Genomic DNA, 18,974 nt, shown 5'->3' on the forward strand with positions numbered 1-18,974 from the left:
TTACCAGTGTAGTGATTAAACCCCTTGAGGTCAACCCACTGATAGCAGGCTCCCTTATTTTATTGAACTTAGATTATCCCTGCTTTGGGGGGTAGGATAGTAAAAAGGGAGAAAGAGTTTTTACTAATATGGATATATTCTTTTTGTTTGTTTGAGATAGAGTTTCTCTCTTGTTGCTCGTGCTGGAGTGCAATGGCACGATCTCAGCTCACTGCAGCCTCCATCGTTCGGGTTCAAGCGATACTCCTGCCTCAGCCTCCCAGGTAGCTGGGATTACAGGCACCTGCCCCCACACCCAGCTAGTTTTTTGTGCTTTTAGTAGAGATGGGTTTTCACCATTGGCCAAACTGGTCTTGAACTCCTGACCCTAGGTGATCCTCGGCCTCCAAAAGTGCTGGGATTACAGGTGTGAACCACCTTGCCCAGCCTAATATGGATATGTTCTTTTGACTCTTTAATCACTCTGATTTATTATCTGTGTTCCTTTTCTTCCCCAAACTTTCATGCTTTTCATAACTATACTTCCTCATCTGAACCAAAGAACACAGAAAATAGACTGTTTTCTTAATTCTCCCCAGGGCTGTATATAACCATCAGATTTTTTTTTTTTTTTTTTTTTTTTTTTAGACAGTCTTTCACTGCAATAGCACGATCTTGGCTCAGTGCAGCCTCCTCTGTCTCCCAGGTTCAAGCAGTTCTCCTGTCTCAGTCTCCCAAGTAGTAGAGACTGCCCATGTTGGCCAGGCTGGTCTCAAACTCCTGACCTCAAGTGATGAGCCTGCCTTAGCCTCCCAAAGTGCTGTGATTACAGGCGTGAGCCACCACGCCCAGCCTAACCATCAAAATTCTATTAGTTATTTCATTCCATACGGTATGGTATGGTTCTTGAACCACTAGCATCAGCATCACCCAATAATTTGTTTGAAGTGAAGATTTTTAGGCTCTACAACAGTTACACTGAAAATTTGAGGGTTGGAACCAATGCACATTAAAGTTTGAGAACCACTGCTCTAAAGGAGTACTTTTCAAACTTTAATGTGTTTACACATTACCTAGTGATCTTGTTCAAGTGCAAATTCTGACTCAGTGGATAGAAACCTGAGATTCTGAATTCTTAACAAGGCCCTTGGTAATGCTGATACTACAGTAATCTCGTACCCCGTGTGTATTTGCCACAAAATGGAAGTTACACTTGCTGATGATTGGCACTTAGTTTACCTGTATATATATAGGAGTGGTAATGATAAAATGTACCCTTTAGCTTTAGAAAAAGTAGAATATAAAGGCATACATGAGGCTAGGCACAGTGGCTCACACCTGTAATCCTAGCATTTGGAAGGCCAAGGTGGGAGGATCCCTTGAGGTCAGGAGTTCGAGACCAACCTGGCCAACATGGTGAAACCCCATCTCTACTAAAAATACAAAAATTAGCTGGGTGTGGTGGCACGCACCTGTAGTCCCCACTACTCAGGAGGCTGAGGCAGAAAAATTGCTTGAACCTGGTAGGTGGAGGTTGTGATGAGCTGAGATTGTGCCCCTGCACCCCAGCCTGGCCAAGAGAGTGAGACTGCGTCTCAAACACACAAAAAAAGACATAGATGAGAGGACCAGAGGGATTCCCAGTAAATGATATGATGAAATAAGAATACTAAAGAGACAAAAAAATAAGTCAGACATTTTGAAAATTCCTGGAATATATAGATATAGTATCATATATGTCGTGTTTTGTTGTACAGAAACTGTGTACTGTTCAGAGTGTCAACTGCAGAGACATTGAAGGGCGTCAGTCTACACCACTTCATTTTGCAGCTGGGTATAACAGAGTGTCTGTGGTGGAATATCTGCTACAGCATGGAGCTGATGTGCATGCTAAAGATAAAGGGTAAATACTAATGATTGTCACGGACTCTCTTCCTTATTTTTACCTGACGTTTTTAGGAAATCCTGGAAATACGTTATATCTTATTTTTTAAGGAAATCTGTTTCCTAACATTGGCTTAAATATTAAATAGAGCTTCTTAATTTAAATTAAGATTTTATAGGGTTAGCATTCATATAAAGACTTCACTGGCATAATGCATGGGAATTTTATAATGGCCAAGATTACAGCATTAGTGTGATAGTGGTTTTTAATGTAGTAAACTTTTCAGTTTTCATGGAGGATTTTTGAATTCTTCCAGTTTATCTTGAAGTATTTTTTATTAAAAATATACAATTTTAGAGCCGGGCACGGTGGCTCAAGCCTGTAATCCCAGCACTTTGGGAGGCTGAGGCGGGTGGATCACGAGGTCAGGAGATCGAGACCATCCTGGTCAACACGGTGAAACCCCGTCTCTACTAAAAATACAAAAAATTAGCTGGGCATGGTGGCACGTGCCTGTAATCCCAGCTACTCAAGAGGCTGAGGCAGGAGAATTGCCTGAACCCAGGAGGCGGAGGTTGCGGTGAGCCGAGATCGTGCCATTGCACTCCAGCCTGGGTAACAAGAGCGAAACTCCGTCTCAAAAAAATATATATATATATATACACAATTTTAGATGTTGCGTATATGGATGGTTATTATAGTCTCTACATTTAAAACATTTTTTAAATGTTCTCCACTGACTCACCAAAAAAGAACTTATTCCTGCCTTATATAGATTTAGGTTTTACAAAGTATAATCAGTATAATGTCTCAGGTAGTTCAAGAATTATCTTTTATCAGTTATATGTAATTACTTAAATTAAAACTTGATCTTCTAGGGCATTATTGTTCATTTATTACTTTTCAGAGGCCTTGTACCTTTGCACAATGCATGTTCTTATGGACATTATGAAGTTGCAGAACTTCTTGTCAAACATGGAGCAGTGGTTAATGTAGCTGATTTATGGAAATTTACACCTTTACATGAAGCAGCAGCAAAAGGAAAATATGAAATTTGCAAACTTCTGCTCCAGGTATATTTAATTACTTACTGCAGATAGTATGAATTATATAGAATATGTTTATGATTTTTTTAAATAATTCTAGCATACACTTAAACTATTAAGCAATGGGAAGGAATGTTATCTAATTCTGTACCTACATTTTAGAATAAATGTCATAAACATTATTTTATATTTTAATCCACAAGTATGTTTACTAGCACCTAGAGTTATTTTTGTCTACAGCCAACTATTATGTGATAGTTCTGTTACTATTTTTGTTTTTCCTCTTTAGTACTTTAACCTAAAAATATTTGATGAAGTATGTACTTAAAAGCCAGATTTATTTAGCATTGATAAAATGGATGATACTGGTTCAATACAGATAGCAGTGGATATTTTACAATACCAAGAATACAGAGATTTATACTTTATTCGAATGTTCATGAAAAGTAAAAATGGTATAACATGAAAATTAATTTTTAAAGAAATATTACTTTATTTTGAATGTAGTTTAAAATTTTGACTACATTGTTGCATTAGAGAAACGCAGTAATATTTAACTGCCTCTGTATTCTTTTTATTGTAATTCTGTATCTAAAGTAAACATTAATAACGATGTTAACCTTTAAGGTAGAGTCTCAATATAAATTTAGTTTTTCTTTGGTATAGTTACATTGACTATTCCCTCTTTGACCAAAGGCACATTTAAGCCATTTCCTCCTTTTTTTCCTGTTTTTCATGTGCCTAGCATGGTGCAGACCCTACAAAGAAAAACAGGGATGGAAATACTCCTTTGGATCTTGTTAAAGATGGAGATACAGATATTCAAGATCTGCTTAGGGGAGATGCAGCTTTGCTAGATGCTGCCAAGAAGGGTTGTTTAGCCAGAGTGAAGAAGTTGTCTTCACCTGATAATGTAAACTGCCGTGATACCCAAGGCCGACATTCAACACCTTTACATTTAGCAGGTAAGTGAATGGGGTTTCACAGATTTAGGCTGGTAACACCTGAGATTCATTTTACCCAGGTAAAATATTTCCTGTAACTAAACTTTAAAAATTCAAATTAGGCAAAGTACGGTAGCTCATATCTGTAATCTCAGTACTTTATGAGGTCAAAGCAGGAGGATTGCTTGAGCCCAGGATTTTGAGGGCAGCATGGCAAAATGCCATCTCTACTAAAAAAAAAAAAAAAAATACAAAAATCAGCCAGGAGTGGTGATACACACCTGTAGTCCCAGCTATTCAGGAGGCTGATGTGGGAAGATTGAGCCCAGGAAGTCACTGCAGTGAGCCTTGATTGTGCCACTATACTCCAGCCTGGGCAACCAAACGAGACCCTGTCTCAAAAAATAAATACAATTAAAATCAAATATCTTCTGATGCCACCATTACACCCTTTAGTGTATTTGTACAAGACAACCATACTTGAAGCTATTAGCTGAGTTCCAGTTCACTTTATTACTAGTATGTTACATTCAGTAAGAACAATTGAAGTAGGCTCTGCCAGACTCCATGTGCTTTGGGATCATTATTCTAGATCCTCATTTTATTTGTATCATCTTTGGTAAACAAGTTTTGAAAAATATGCCTACTTGAGCCAGCCTTCCTTATGGAAAGCTAAAGCTTTCTATTCTTTCTGATGATAGCTGCTAAGCACAAGCAGGAAAATAAAATAAAATTTAAACTCTCAGAAGTTACATAAACCTCTCACCCAAGTTATTTGTTGTTTTGGTTTGCAAGAGTTCCTGTAACAAAATACCAAAGATGGGGTGGCTACAACAGAAATTTGTTTTCTCACAGTTCTGGAGGCTAGGAGTCCAAGTTCAAGGCGTTGGCAGGGTTGGGTTCTTCTGAAGCCCCCTCTTGGCCTACAGATGTCTACCTTCTCACTGTGTCCTTCCTGGAACATGGGGCCTCTTTCTATATGTTCTAATCTTCTCTATTTTTAAGGAAACCCGTCAGATTATGTTCAAGCCCACCCAAATTTTAGCTCTTTAGGAAGGCTCTGTCTCCAAATACAGTCACATTCTAAGGTACTGGGGTTAGGGCTTCAACGTAAGAATTTGGGGGTTGGGGACAATTCATGTAAAACATTTGTTCTGAGTTTTCACTCATAAAACTAGCACAGTGTACCTTTGTTTTTAGTGCAGATATGCAATATATTATGGTTTCAGTACTGCTTTTTCAGCTGCATTACAGATGTTAGGGAATAAACCATTAAAATCACTGAGCTACAGCTATTACCTCAGTGAAGTTCCATCATAGGCCCAGTGGACTCATACAGGTTTATCTAAATATACATGGTTTAAAAAGAAAGAAAAAATCATGCGAATATTTCTGCTACTTTGTGTAATGTGGGAGATGGAAATCTATTCCATTCATTTCAGTCTTATGTTATAATTTGGTGTTATATATGATTTTTACCTTTAAATTCTCACTCCATGTAAGTTGAAACCTCACTGTCCAAGGCATCCAATTACTCTATATGTCTTTCAAGTATTCTGGAAGTGATAAGCCACAGATGCTAACATGATGAGAAAAGGCTTTACTTCCACTGGTTATCAGGAGTTTCTAGTCCATGCAAGAAAAAATATGACTTGACTTCTTATTGGAAATTGTGCTGTGCATATTTATGTTAGCTTTTATTTTTCTTGTAGCTTATCTAGAACTCTTAACATTAATATCTGTGTCCAGGTTGTCTTTTTAAGTCAAATAATTTGCACTAAATATTTCTGTCCACTTTTGCAGTGTTAAATACCATACCTTGAGACCTAGAAAGACTTCTAGATTAGTGTAATATTTTATGGTGGTTTTATAGTTTTATTCTTTTTTACTGGATCTTTTAAAATTCTTTTGCCTTAAATCCTTTAGCAAAAGGATAAAACTACAATAGAAATAAGTCTTATTTGATGGCTAAAGCCATGGTAGAGCACGTAAGTCGGGTAGAACGCACAAGTTTCTTTACCAGACTTGCACAGGCGTGTACCTCTGAGCTCTCTCTAGCAAAAAAGCATGTTCTTGTGGCCTTCTGGGGAAAAGGCCTCTGAGACCCAGCCTGGTTTGACTTGTATGTGATTGCAGACCTTTGACTTGCAGCACTTAAGACCTATGTACCTGAGTTAAGAAGTTGTATGTAACAACCATGAAGGCAGAGACTTTGGTAGGAAGGTTTTAATAGGAAAGATACAAGCAAATCAGTTAATCTAATTTTGGGGATCTACAAAACTAATAGATAACACGATAAGCTTCCAACTTGAGGCCAGGGAGAAATGTTTTCTAGAAGGCAAATTATTAATAGAGTCCAATGAGGTATTTCAGATTTACATAAAATCTTTTTTTTTAATCTTTTCAGTAATGTCTATGCCTTATAAATATGTGTATGTGTATATATATATATACATGTATATATATACACACACGTGACTTTTTATATAACTAGTAGATGTATTATGACATAAGACTAAAAAAGAAAAAACAAGTAAAATAATTTTACTTCTTTTCTAAATTAGCTGGTTATAATAATTTAGAAGTTGCAGAGTATTTGTTACAACATGGAGCTGATGTGAATGCCCAAGACAAAGGAGGACTTATTCCTTTACATAATGCAGCATCTTATGGGGTAAGTTCTTCTGTGTTACCTTTTAAAAATTGTGGAATTTTAAAGTGAAAGTCAGTATTGCAGTTCAAATGGAATTTAACTTTCCCATTTACTTCTCATTTTACAGAGAAGTAAATGGGAAAGTTAAAGAAGTTAAATTTTAACTTCCAAATTTCAGTCCTGAATCTGTTGTAAGCTTGCTGTGTGATATGCACTGTGTTGTTGTTTTATTATCTTTCTTAACACCTGTCTCTTATTTTCAGTGAGATGTTGGTGATCGTACTTATTTGTTGGTGCCCGGAAAATCCACTGGGGCACCAATGGGGTTGATTAAATCTGTATAGATTCAGATGCATTGTTCCTGACTTATCGTAGTCCTGAATGTTACATTCAAAATTGACCATCTTCAATGGTATAGTTTGAATAATTGAGGAAGATTGCTGCTTTTTAAATTGATGTTTAGTAGTTACAGCATTGAATAAATTAGAAATTATTAAAGTCATTAGTTTAATTTCCTGCTATATAGAATTCTTAACTCTTTTCTGGATAGTTCCTCAAGTTATTGAAATGTCCACTGTAATTTTTAATCAGCTACCCATAAGTTGTGATGTTGGGGAGAAAGAGTTTTTCTTTTCCTTTCCAAAGTTTGAAAATGTGGAAGTAGGTATATAGCTAGTTTTTTCTTAAGAAGTAAAGTGTGACAAAATAATATTTCAGACTGTGACGGGTATTTTCTTTTACAGCATGTAGATGTAGCAGCTCTACTAATAAAGTATAATGCATGTGTCAATGCCACGGACAAATGGGCTTTCACACCTTTGCACGAAGCAGCCCAAAAGGGACGAACACAGCTTTGTGCTTTGTTGCTAGCCCATGGAGCTGATCCTACTCTTAAAAATCAGGAAGGACAAACACCTTTAGATTTAGTTTCAGTAAGTGGTGGGCTCTTTGAAAAAATCTCAGTGCTTTTCTGACTTTTGTTGTTGTTGTTGTTGTTGTTGTTGTTGTTCCTCATGGGATTGTTGTAATTTGTGACTTTTTAAAATTCACTTGAAATGTTATTATAAAATGTCTTTATAGTGAATGTGAATGGCAAAATCTGGTTTTTAGCCCAATTTTAATGCAAGACTTCTTTAGTATTAAAATATAATAGATTTAAGACAGATGTGGTGGCTCATGCCTGTAATCCCAGCACTTTGGGAGGCCAAGGCAGGCAGATCACCTGAGGTCGGGAGTTCAAGACCAGCCTGGCCAACATGGTGAAACTCCGTCTCTACTAAAAATACAAAAATTAGCTGGATGTGGTGGCACACGCCTATAATCTCAGCTACTAAGAGGCTGAGACAGGAGAATCACTTGAACCTGGGAGGCAGAGGTTTCAGTGAGCTGAGTTTGTGGCATTGCAATCCAACCTGGGTGACAAGAGCAAGACTTAGTCGCCAAAAAAAAAGTGTATGTATGTGTGTATATATATGTATATATGTAAAATAGAATTATAGAGTAATATAATTATTTTTCTGTAGAATAGAATGATCAATACCTGTATACCGAGTACTTTGGAAATAGGAAAAATAAGTACATGATATAACTGCTTATGTTAGTTAGGAAACTAAACAGCCCCAGGGCCTCAGAGAATACTGTTACTTACAGTACAGCACAAGATGGTAGAGACTATGGGTCTTACACACAGCCCCAACTGGGAACATTGCCCCCAGGGTGCAGCCACAAAGCTGCAAAGCACCTGCTGCCAGTAGAGATTCCTTTTCCTCCCGCATTGCCTCATCCCAGAGTTCTTATTGCTCACCCTACCTTAACTGTTCAAGAAACAAGCCTATTACCCACTTTCCTGTGGAGGTCCTGTGTTCCCTTCCCCTCCAGAGCATGGAGCAGATTTAGGAGCTCCCACTGAACCGTCCACCTCTGCTTTGGGCACTGAAGCAGATGCCTCTCTCTGCCTCTACCACTGAGGACACAGTGGAAGGAAAGGAAGAAGGAATTCTTTTTGAGATGGGAAGGAAGGGGAATCATTTCTGCAGACTGCTTTCTACTAGAGAGATTCCATTGTTACAAGTTACAGTAAGAAACTGATGTAGTTCAGCTCCATTGGGGCTTCAGTAGATTTTTCTCAGCCACTAACAACCCAGCCATATTTGCAACATTATCTCTTCAGGGAAATGTCTTTATAGTTCCAAACTACCTTAAAAGTGAATATTTGGAATTCATTCCACACATATGTTCATCAGCCAGATATAATTAAGTGACAGTGAAGCAAAATGCTCTAGAGAACATACAGAGGCTTTAGAGTCAGACAGACCAGGCCTAGAATTCCAGCTCCACCACTTAAATTGTACAATCTTATGAATTGCCTAACCTCTAAACTTAGTTACCTCATCTGTAAATAGGGGTAAAATGTATCTGGTTAATGTGAGAATTAAATGGGGTAATTTACTTAAAGTCTTTGGCATGGTATCAGGTGTATAAAAAGCACTCAGTAAATGATACTATTATTATAAACAAATGTCATATATAAACTGAGTGCCATGGAACTGCACAGACTGGGGGAAGAGAAAGGTGATGACTGAAATAGGAAGAACAGATGATTATGAAACAAGTACTGATTTATTCCTTGCTGAATATTAGTTGAACATTATGAAAGAATAGTATATATTACTAATTAAAGAAATTAATGTACCAGTAAATGTGGGGACTTTTTTCCATTCTAGCAGGTTTTTTTGTTTTTTGTTTTTTTGTTTTTTGAGACAGAGTCTTGCTCTGTCACCCAGGCTGGAGTGCAGTGACCACGATCTCGACTCACTCCAAACTCTACCTCCCAGGTTCAAATGATTCTCCTGCCTCAGCCTCCCAAGTAGCTGGAATTATAGGCATGTGCCACCACACCTGGCTAATAATTTTTGTATTTTTAGTAGAGACAGGGTTTCACCATGTTGGCCAGGCTGGTCCTGACCTCTAGTGATCCACCCACCTTGGCCTCCCAAAGCGCTGGGATTACAGGCATAAGCCACCACACCTGGCCCCATTCTAGCAGATTTGATTAAAAGGATTATATTTCCTACCCACCTCCTCTCCAAAAAGTTTTCAATTTTTAGGAACAAATATATTGCTGAATATTTTTCAGGAAATGCAAATGATTCTGTTTGCTAAAGTTCCATGTAGGTTGAGTTACTTCTTTCAGAATAACCACAATAGGATTAAAAGCGCTTACCTTTTAAAATTGGTATTTCTGTAACTCGTGCTTCTCGGTCATAATATCAGAATTAGGGTCTTGCTCATGCTTTGCCACATTTAAGTTATATTTTGATTATATGTGTTTTGGAAGAGATGTTCTCAATTATGTCTTATATTTTAATAACAGTTTAGCTGGATACAGATTGAATATCCCTTATCGGAAATGCTTAGGACCAGATGTGTTTCGGCTTTTGGATTTCTTTTTCAGATTTTGAAATACTTGCATTATATTTGCTATTGAGCATCCCTGATCCCAAAATCTGAAATCCAAGATGTTACAATGAACACTTCCTTTGAGCTTTACATCAACATTTTAAAAAATTCAGACTTAGGATGTTTGACCTGTTATTAACCTATTTGCCTCACTTTTTAAAATGAATAATCCTTCATTGTGATAATCCTGGCACAAATTGCTGGGTTTTGTCATATTTTTAAATGTATTTTATTAGGTATAATAGCATTTTAAAACTTACTTACGGCAGATTTTGTCTCTGGCACATACCCTAGGCAGATGATGTCAGCGCTCTTCTAACAGCAGCCATGCCCCCTTCTGTTCTGCCTTCTTGTTACAAGCCTCAAGTGCTCAGTGGTGTAAGAAGCCCAGGAGCCACTGCAGATGCTCTCTCTTCAGGTCCATCTAGCCCATCAAGCCTTTCTGCAGCCAGCAGTCTTGACAACTTAACTGGGAGTTTTTCAGAACTGTCTTCAGTAGTTACTTCAAGTGGAACAGAAGGTGCTTCCAGTTTGGAGAAAAAGGAGGGTGAGACATTCTGCAAAAATAACTTTCTAATTGGTATTGTAGCACATATTTGTCATTTGGGATGCTAAAAAGTCATTTTTAACTTTAAATACAACTATTAGTATCAGATTAGTTAACATAGCCTTAAAAAGGTTTAGCCTTATATTGCTTTATTTTTTTTTCTTTTTGGAGACAGAGTTTTGCTTTTGTCACCCAGGCTGGCATGCAGTGGTGTGATCTCGGCTCACTGCAACCTCTGCCTCAAGAGTTCAAGTGATTCTCCTGCCTCAGCCTCCTGAGTAGCTGGGATTACAGGCACCTGCCACTATGCCCAACTAATTTTTGTATTTTTGGTAGAGATGGGGTTTCACCATGTTGGCCAGGCCAGTTTCAAACTCTTGACCTCAGGTGATCCACCCACCTCGGTCTCCCAAAGTTCTGGGATTACAGGCATGAGCCACCACTCCCAGCCCTTAACCTGCTCTTTGGATGTAAACCTTTTCTGTTAAAATTCATTTCACCTTACGCAACAATGTGGAGTACTGAGACCGCCCCATTGATTAACTGTTTTTTCTAATGTTGAAATTGTATAGCTTTCTCTTGTTCAGTATTACATCCTAAGTGGCTATAAATATTTTGCTTCATCTTTATTTTCTTCATATATAGTAATAAGACATTATTGTTACAGTGATGAAATACATTATTCTGGTGTGAAATTCCATTTGTTTTGGATTTTTTTTTTTTATTTCCCAGTTCCAGGAGTAGATTTTAGCATAACTCAATTCGTAAGGAATCTTGGGCTTGAGCACCTAATGGATATATTTGAGAGAGAACAGGTGAGTAGATGAATCATATTGTTGTGTTTAGTGTTTTATGGAAGCTCAAAGAAAATTTGGAACAAACTTGAAATGAGCTGAACCATGTAAGCTATCAGGGGAGAATGTTTTTTAAGAGATGACATCAGTCAGCCTTCTAATTTGACTCGACCTTGAAACTTTCATTTAGTTTATTACCACACAATTGACTTGTATAGTAATGGTAAAATAGCTTTCTTGAATGGGAAGTTTAGCTTATTCAGTTATTGAAGTAAGTTATCCTTGAGCTGTCTCTATTCAGTTCTCTCTCTTAAACCTGACACTTTTCTAGCTGCTGTGGGAAGGTATATGAATATGTCAGCCATATCTGGGCTTTTCTGAGCAGGCTCAGTTTAAAGTACTGTGACAAAATACATTTACTGATTTTTGTGGTTTTTCAGAAAATAGTGTTATTGTAGATTTGCACCTTAAGGAACTTTCAGTGTAGTTAGGGAACTAGAATAAGAACATATGAAAATTCAAGCTTTAGCATAGATTTTAGAAATTTGAAGAAGGAAGAGATTACTGTGAGCTGGACTCTTCATGGAAAACTTCATGGAACGTGTGTAAATAAAACAGGATTTTAAAGAATGGCTTCAATTTCATGAAACCATAATGTATTACTGTATTAAAGGTAAAGGGTTACTTTGAACAGTGATGCAGAAGTACCACTTGGCATAGTCCAGACTTGGAAGGAACCATTGAAAGACATTACATAAATAGGGTTGGATGTAGAGTGATAGTAGAAAAGTATTATGGAAAAGATAAAATACCTGAATGTGGTTAATTTGAAAGTGCGTTTTTGTTTTTCATTTTAGTTCTTCTCAGGATCTTATACTAAATGGAAATAACATTTTTAGAAATGTTTAAAATAACCTGGAGTAAATGTATGAATCTTACATATTATGAGAACACCAGTATATGACTGTTTACCACATAAGCGTTCTAAATAGTTTCCTCCTCTTGTGTAAGATCACTTTGGATGTATTAGTTGAGATGGGGCACAAGGAGCTGAAGGAGATTGGAATCAATGCTTATGGACATAGACATAAACTAATTAAAGGAGTTGAGAGACTTATCTCCGGACAACAAGGTATTTTATTTTAATAATTGCTGTTGTCAATTTAACAGTTTGCATAAAGGCAACCCTTAGTGTACTAAATTATAATTTTAAAAATAGGTATGAGAGAATCTGTTTAATAGGAAGAATTCTAATTTAGGATTCAGGAAACTGGGATTAAGTTTTAGCTCTGCTACTAACTTAAACTTACTGAGCTGCTGCTGTTAGGATGTGAACCTAAGTAAAATTTCTGGATCATTCAGAAATTTGGGAATTGTTTTAGCTCCTGAAAATAAGGAAGTTAGTTGAGATTATTTTCTGACATGATTCTAGCTCTAAAATTTTATAATTTTAAAGATCTGAAACTTAAGTATCTCATTTCTTGTGGTAATATAATAGATAATGATTAAGTATTCAGGCTAACCCTTAAAATACCGTAATAGATCTCTGTACATAGATAAAATTTTAAGCGCTTGGGATAAAAATACTGAAAAACAATAATGTTGCAACTGAGGAAATGGAACAAAACAAAGTTGAATAATATTTTTATTTCTCCTTAATGTTGGCACATAAGGAAAATCCAAATTGCATTTATTCAGCAGATGTTAACATTTTATCTGTACCAGGTATGGGTATAAAAAGGTGAATTAAGTGTCAAAACCACATTTAACTTTGTTGTTAAACTGAGGGAGTGATGTATCCTGGGGTCAAAAATATCCAATAATTGAATGTCCTAGCTGTACAGCTGGGGTTAAAGAGAAATCTCCATTAGTAAAAACGAATGTATTTTCGGGAAAGAATGTATGCCAGCCAGGATGGGGTCCACCTCTGAAGAAATAAGAGCACTTCTAAAAATGTAGGTGATTCAAGCTAAGGTATACTTTCAACTGGTATTCTAGAATAAGCTCAATTAAAGGTAGATGTATTTCACTGCCTGATAAGGACTAGAACAAGATATTTAAAGTGCAATATAGTCTTGGCTTTTTCTAGTATAGAGGACAAATTTTTATAAGATAAAGAGGAGGAAAAATCCATGGCTTCCTGGAATATTGGCATATAATATAATTAGCACTAAAAATGAGGAACTAGAACCCTCAGTTATGGACCATATCGTGACTCTACTAGAATAATACTGATATGGTATGATAAGATTATGATGGAGTATTAGGATAACAAGAGTCTTTTGGGGAAGAGACAGGGTAGAAAAGAAAAGCTGGCAGTATTTGTATATTAAATGTATCTTAGATATTAGGGCTGCACTGAAAAGCTGAAAGGCTCAATGACAGAGATAGATATGTTGCCTCCAAATGGCAGAGGTACTTTCATGCCGTCTCTGGTCCTGTAGTCACTCTGATACATCCAGCTACACTTGGGTAGGAACATTCATTCCTATATGAAGGAGAAACGTCATTAGGCAAAATGTCATGTCTGATCTAGCATATCAGGATCACTTTCCTACATAGTGTTACCACCTTCCTTATGTTCATTTGAAGCCAAGATTCTTTTTTTTCCCCAACCTGATGTTACTCAACCAACAGGGATTCCATACTTCTACCTAATTTACAGAGTGGAATTGGTAGCTGCCTGTGATGATCTTCTAACAATCTGTCATGCTGACTTAACAGCTTTACCTATTATTCATTGCATCGAGTCAGTAGATGACTAGTACCGTACTGATCTTTCAGTATTGATAAACATCTTCTTGCATATGTTGCAGATGCCTTAGTCAAGCATTTGTCACAGTCTTTTTTTCTGTAAAATACTCTACATATGCTCTTCATAATCCTTAAAGATATTGCAGTTCGTCCACTGTGTTAGTTACTACTAACATTGCATGTTAGTAGTAGTCCTATTCTTTAGACTATAGCTTAGAACCACAATAGTGCTCTTCATCTCCAGAGGCAAACTTCATGCACTGACACAGCAGTAAAGGATTTGGCCCCTACACAGGAGAACAGCTGTGTTGGAGATATTTTTTGTAGAGATTAAAGGAGAAACTTGTGCTACAAATATATCAAAGGAATTAGAAAATTCTGTTTAAAATCCAATTTTAAAAGCTTTTGTAAGAGTAGAGATACAAAAATATATGTGATTATCTTGGTCATTGACATTTGGAAAACATCACAAATTCATTGCTGAGGTAAACAATCTATTATGGGACAGAATATACATTCAATAGGTGATAAACTATGGATTTCTCATTCTAGGGTGATTTAAAATTACCTGAGGCTCTGCAAGTTTCTGTCATAATTCTTCCTCATATTTACAAAGAAGAAAGATAAATGTTGAAAGGCCTGTGTAGTTAGCAAAGGAAATAATTTGAAGAAGAAAATGTGTTACAAACTCACTAACAATAGGAGATAAAGAGAAAGATTTTCTGAAATATTTCCACAAAATCCCTTATTACTTGTCAGGGTCAAAAATTAGTAGTCTAAATGCAATATGGTATACTGGTTTTGATCCCAGAACAAAAAAAAAAAGAACATTATTGGGAAAAACTGGTGAAAAAAATGACTTCTATAATTTAATCAGTTTTGACAAATGTGCTGTGGTTGTAAAATGGTAATATTAGGGGGAAGGTGGCTGAAGTGTACCTAGGAACTCTGTATTTTCAGCCTTTCTAAATAGCTAAATTATCACAGTATAAAATGTTTTTTTAAATTGGTAGTAAGCATCAGAAAAATTAGGTGGTTATTTTTGGTTTTGATGTTCATTGTTTATTGGCGATTTATTTTTCTACCTTCAAATTTTGTTTCCATAGGTCTTAACCCATATTTAACTTTGAACACCTGTGGTAGTGGAACAATTCTCATAGATCTGTCTCCTGATGATAAAGAGTTTCAGTCTGTGGAGGAAGAGGTATGTTCATATACCTTCAATAGTAGGCTGGCTTTGTACGTTTAATTCACCTTGCATCCTCTGGCTTTTCTTCCTTTAGTTTGCGTAATATAATTTTGACCTATAAATAATTGTTTTCTAGTAACTGTCTCTAGAACATATTACTCATGAATTTATAAAACTCATATTCTTCTTTTTTGTTGTTTTTGTTGTTGTTTTATATTTTTAGTAGAGACGGGGTTTTGCCATGTTGCCCAGGCTGGTCTTGAACTGCTGAGCTCATGCAGTCTGCCTGCCTCAGCCTCCTAAAGTGGGCCACCATCGCCAGCCCTCATATTCTTTGAGTAACAAAAATGTTAAAACCCATTTTGTATTCTCAAAAATAGAGTCAGATGAGTCAAGAACCATGTTCGTCAAATCAGAAAATACACAAATGTTAATGCACATATATTTCAAACCATTTTTTCATCAGATGCAAAGTACAGTTCGAGAGCACAGAGATGGAGGTCATGCAGGTGGAATCTTCAATAGATACAATATTCTCAAGGTAATAAATTAGTGAAAATAAAGTTTTCTGAGACTGTAGTTTTCAAAGCCTGAAGCCATAAGTAACTTATGAGAGTATAATCTGTCTAGCCTAGTAAGCCCTTGACTCACCATCAGAGACTGTTTTGGGGAATAATTTAACCCTTGGAAGGTTAATATTCTTCAAATACATCTACTGTTTTTAATAATGGATAATTAAATTCTTGAACATATTCAAGTTTATAGGTTATGCTTTATCTTGGGATAATGATAAATACTATAGGTTCAAGACTTTATATAAAGTACTATTAAAGTACTCTATTATAACAAAGCTAAATTTTTCTGTGGCAGATACCGTCTTTATAGCCATAGAATGGTTTTTTTTTTTTCTTTTTTTTTTTTTTTTGAGACGGAGTTTCACTCTTGTTACCCAGGCTGGAGTGCAATGGCGCGATCTCGGCTCACCGCGACTTCCGCCTCCTGGGTTCAGGCAATTCTCCTGCCTCAGCCTCCTGAGTAGCTGGGATTACAGGCACGTGCCACCATGCCCAGCTAATTTTTTGTATTTTTAGTAGAGACGGGGTTTCGCCATGTTGACCAGGATGGTCTCGATCTCTCGACCTCGTGATCCACCTGCCTCGGCCTCCCAAAGTGCTGGGATTTACAGGCTTGAGCCACCGCGCCCGGCCTAGAATGGTTATTTTTTTTTTATACTGATTTACTACTCCAGGTTTCTCAAAGTCCCCAGATATATCACCTTTTTATAAACTTTAATAGTACTCTCTCTTCATCTTTAAAAAAAAAAAAAAGTCTTTTAGAAATATTTTGAGTCATTTAATGATCATTCTATCTTACTGCTTTTAGTTACTCTTCTTAGGAACTTTTGCAACATTGTGTTCTTCTAGAACTAGAGCAATCAAAACTTCACACCATACTTAATGAATAACGAATTTGTATTAACTACATTGATGCAATATATTCTTAATAGTAAAAATGAGACATAAGGTCAGAATTAAAATGTGGCAAATGCCTTTCTGATACACAAATGTTAAACTCTGAACAGTATAAAATCAGCTGTATTATATTACTGTTTCATAACATACTATGAGTATAATATTTAATCAGACAAATGCATGCCTACTACAGGTACATTTCAGTCAAGTCCACTTTGTCTACAAGCATTAACAAAATGGGTGAAGTTTTGTTAAGAGTGAGAGCAGAAGAGAAATTGTGTGTTTGATTTCTAAAGTAGTTGGATTTGAGAAAGATACACTTTTCTTCTAATAAAGATATTTTCATGTAATGTTTAATGAAAAATTTTTTCAATGATAAAACAGGGTTTCTTTGTTTCTTTTTAATGCATAAATGAGATCTATTTATGACAGTTATGGTCCTTGACTACATCTGTGGCAATATTTTGCATTGAGTCAAGAATAAAACCATCAGCTCCCAGGTGTGCTCTAGGGACCAGCAGGGGGCTGTAGCACCATTAAACACAGCTAAGAAACAACACTAGGATTGTGAATTTTGTTCCTCGAAATATTCATAATGAGGCAAGCATCTACCTTAAAATCTTCTCCAGACAAAAATTTTCAGAATTAGAGGGTCGAGGGAGTAATTGTGTGTGTGTGTTGTGGGTGGGGAGAGGACACTATTTGAAATATTCTTTTTTTTTTTTTTTTGAGACGGAGTTTCGCTCTTGTTACCCAGGCTGGAGTGCAATGGCGCGATCTCAGCTCACCGCAACCTCCGCCTCCTGGGTTCAGGCAATTCTTCTGCCTCAGCCTCCTGAGTAGCTGGGATTACAGGCACGTGCCACCATGCCCAGCTAATTTTTTGTATTTGTAGTAGAGACGGGGTTTCACCATGTTGACCAGGACGGTCTCGATCTCTCGACCTCGTGATCCACCCACCTCGGCCTCCCAAAGTGCTGGGATTACAAGCTTGAGCCACCGCGCCTGGCCGCTCAAATATTCTTAATTTAAAACAGATTAATATGCTACTCTGAGACAGATACATTGGGAGAAAAGGATACTCCTTCTAGTACTTTGTACAGAAAAAAACTTAGCATGTCTGATTTGGAGGTATGTTTGTAATAGTTTTAAGTTAATGAGAATGGAGGTTTTTTGTTTTTTTTTTTTGAGACGGAGTTTCTCTCTTGTTACCCAGGCTGGAGTGCAATAGCGCGATCTCGGCTCACCGCAACCTCCGCCTCCTGGGCTCAGGCAATTCTCCTGCCTCAGCCTCCTGAGTAGCTGGGATTACAGGCACACGCCACCATGCCCAGCTGATTTTTTGTATTTTTAGTGGAGATGGGGTTTCACCATGTTGACCAGGATGGTCTCGATCTCTTGACCTCGTGATCCACCCGCCTCGGCCTCCCAAAGTGCTGGGAATACAGGCTTGAGCCACTGTGCCCGGCCCTAGAATGGAGGTATTTTAATAAGTTAAAGGTATTCTTGACCTTCACAGATAGCCTTTTTTTCTTTGAATTTTTTAATCTCCAAAATGTAGCTATACATCCAACTTTATGTTTGGGACAAGGTGTTTTTAGTTTATTAACACATTTTATATTTCAGAGAAAAGTTTTGCCTCCCTTCTTGCTAAATGTATGACCTATCTTTGGTTTAGATGAAGAAGTCAGTAAGTAATTATAAAGACCTAAAGATTTGATTTTCCTGGCTTATTTTTTGTAGATTCAGAAGGTTTGTAACAAGAAACTATGGGAAAGATATACTCACAGGAGAAAAGAAGTTTCTGAAGAAAACCACAACCATGCTAATGAACGAATGCTATTTCATGGTAAGATTCCTCCCCACCAACTCTACCACTGTCCTCCACATTAGGATAGTTTTTTTGGTTTGGATGTGAAATAATAATAAGCCTGTATATTCTTTATGTCATTCTTTTAAAATTAACGTAGTATTTCTGTAAATTTTACATTTATATTCATATTTTCAACTAAGACCTGGAAATCACCTCAAAAGAAGGTATACATCCTATTCTGATTTTTATTCTTAGTATCAAACCCACACAGTGTGAAAAGAGCCATTGTTACTGAACCTGTAGGGCTTTCTGATAACTATAGAATTGAATTGAAAGCACAATTATTATTCTTGAAATTTTCTGGTTTTTTGTATTATAAGCTGACAGGTGTTGATTAGTCTTTCAAATTTTAGCAAAGTTAAATACATTAATGTAGTAT

The 18,974-nt window shown here is 36.7% G+C and overlaps 1 protein-coding gene across 2 annotated transcripts in view; it reads left to right on the forward strand.

The window, feature by feature from the left end:
- The window catches only part of TNKS2 (tankyrase 2), a 77,407-nt gene that overhangs the window by 41,389 nt on the left and 17,044 nt on the right, over positions 1 to 18,974 (forward strand). For both annotated transcript variants that reach the window (XM_074382571.1, XM_010333286.3), the window contains exons 14-24: positions 1,737 to 1,882; positions 2,772 to 2,937; positions 3,656 to 3,875; positions 6,419 to 6,528; positions 7,251 to 7,439; positions 10,261 to 10,513; positions 11,246 to 11,328; positions 12,319 to 12,439; positions 15,168 to 15,265; positions 15,717 to 15,791; positions 18,466 to 18,571. In XM_074382571.1, the coding sequence (XP_074238672.1) occupies positions 1,737 to 1,882; positions 2,772 to 2,937; positions 3,656 to 3,875; positions 6,419 to 6,528; positions 7,251 to 7,439; positions 10,261 to 10,513; positions 11,246 to 11,328; positions 12,319 to 12,439; positions 15,168 to 15,265; positions 15,717 to 15,791; positions 18,466 to 18,571 (1,567 nt within the window). The remainder of the gene's footprint in view (positions 1 to 1,736; positions 1,883 to 2,771; positions 2,938 to 3,655; positions 3,876 to 6,418; positions 6,529 to 7,250; positions 7,440 to 10,260; positions 10,514 to 11,245; positions 11,329 to 12,318; positions 12,440 to 15,167; positions 15,266 to 15,716; positions 15,792 to 18,465; positions 18,572 to 18,974) is intronic.

Source organism: Saimiri boliviensis, chromosome 12 (genome assembly GCF_048565385.1).
Source record: "Saimiri boliviensis isolate mSaiBol1 chromosome 12, mSaiBol1.pri, whole genome shotgun sequence".
Classification (NCBI taxonomy): domain Eukaryota; kingdom Metazoa; phylum Chordata; class Mammalia; order Primates; family Cebidae; genus Saimiri; species Saimiri boliviensis.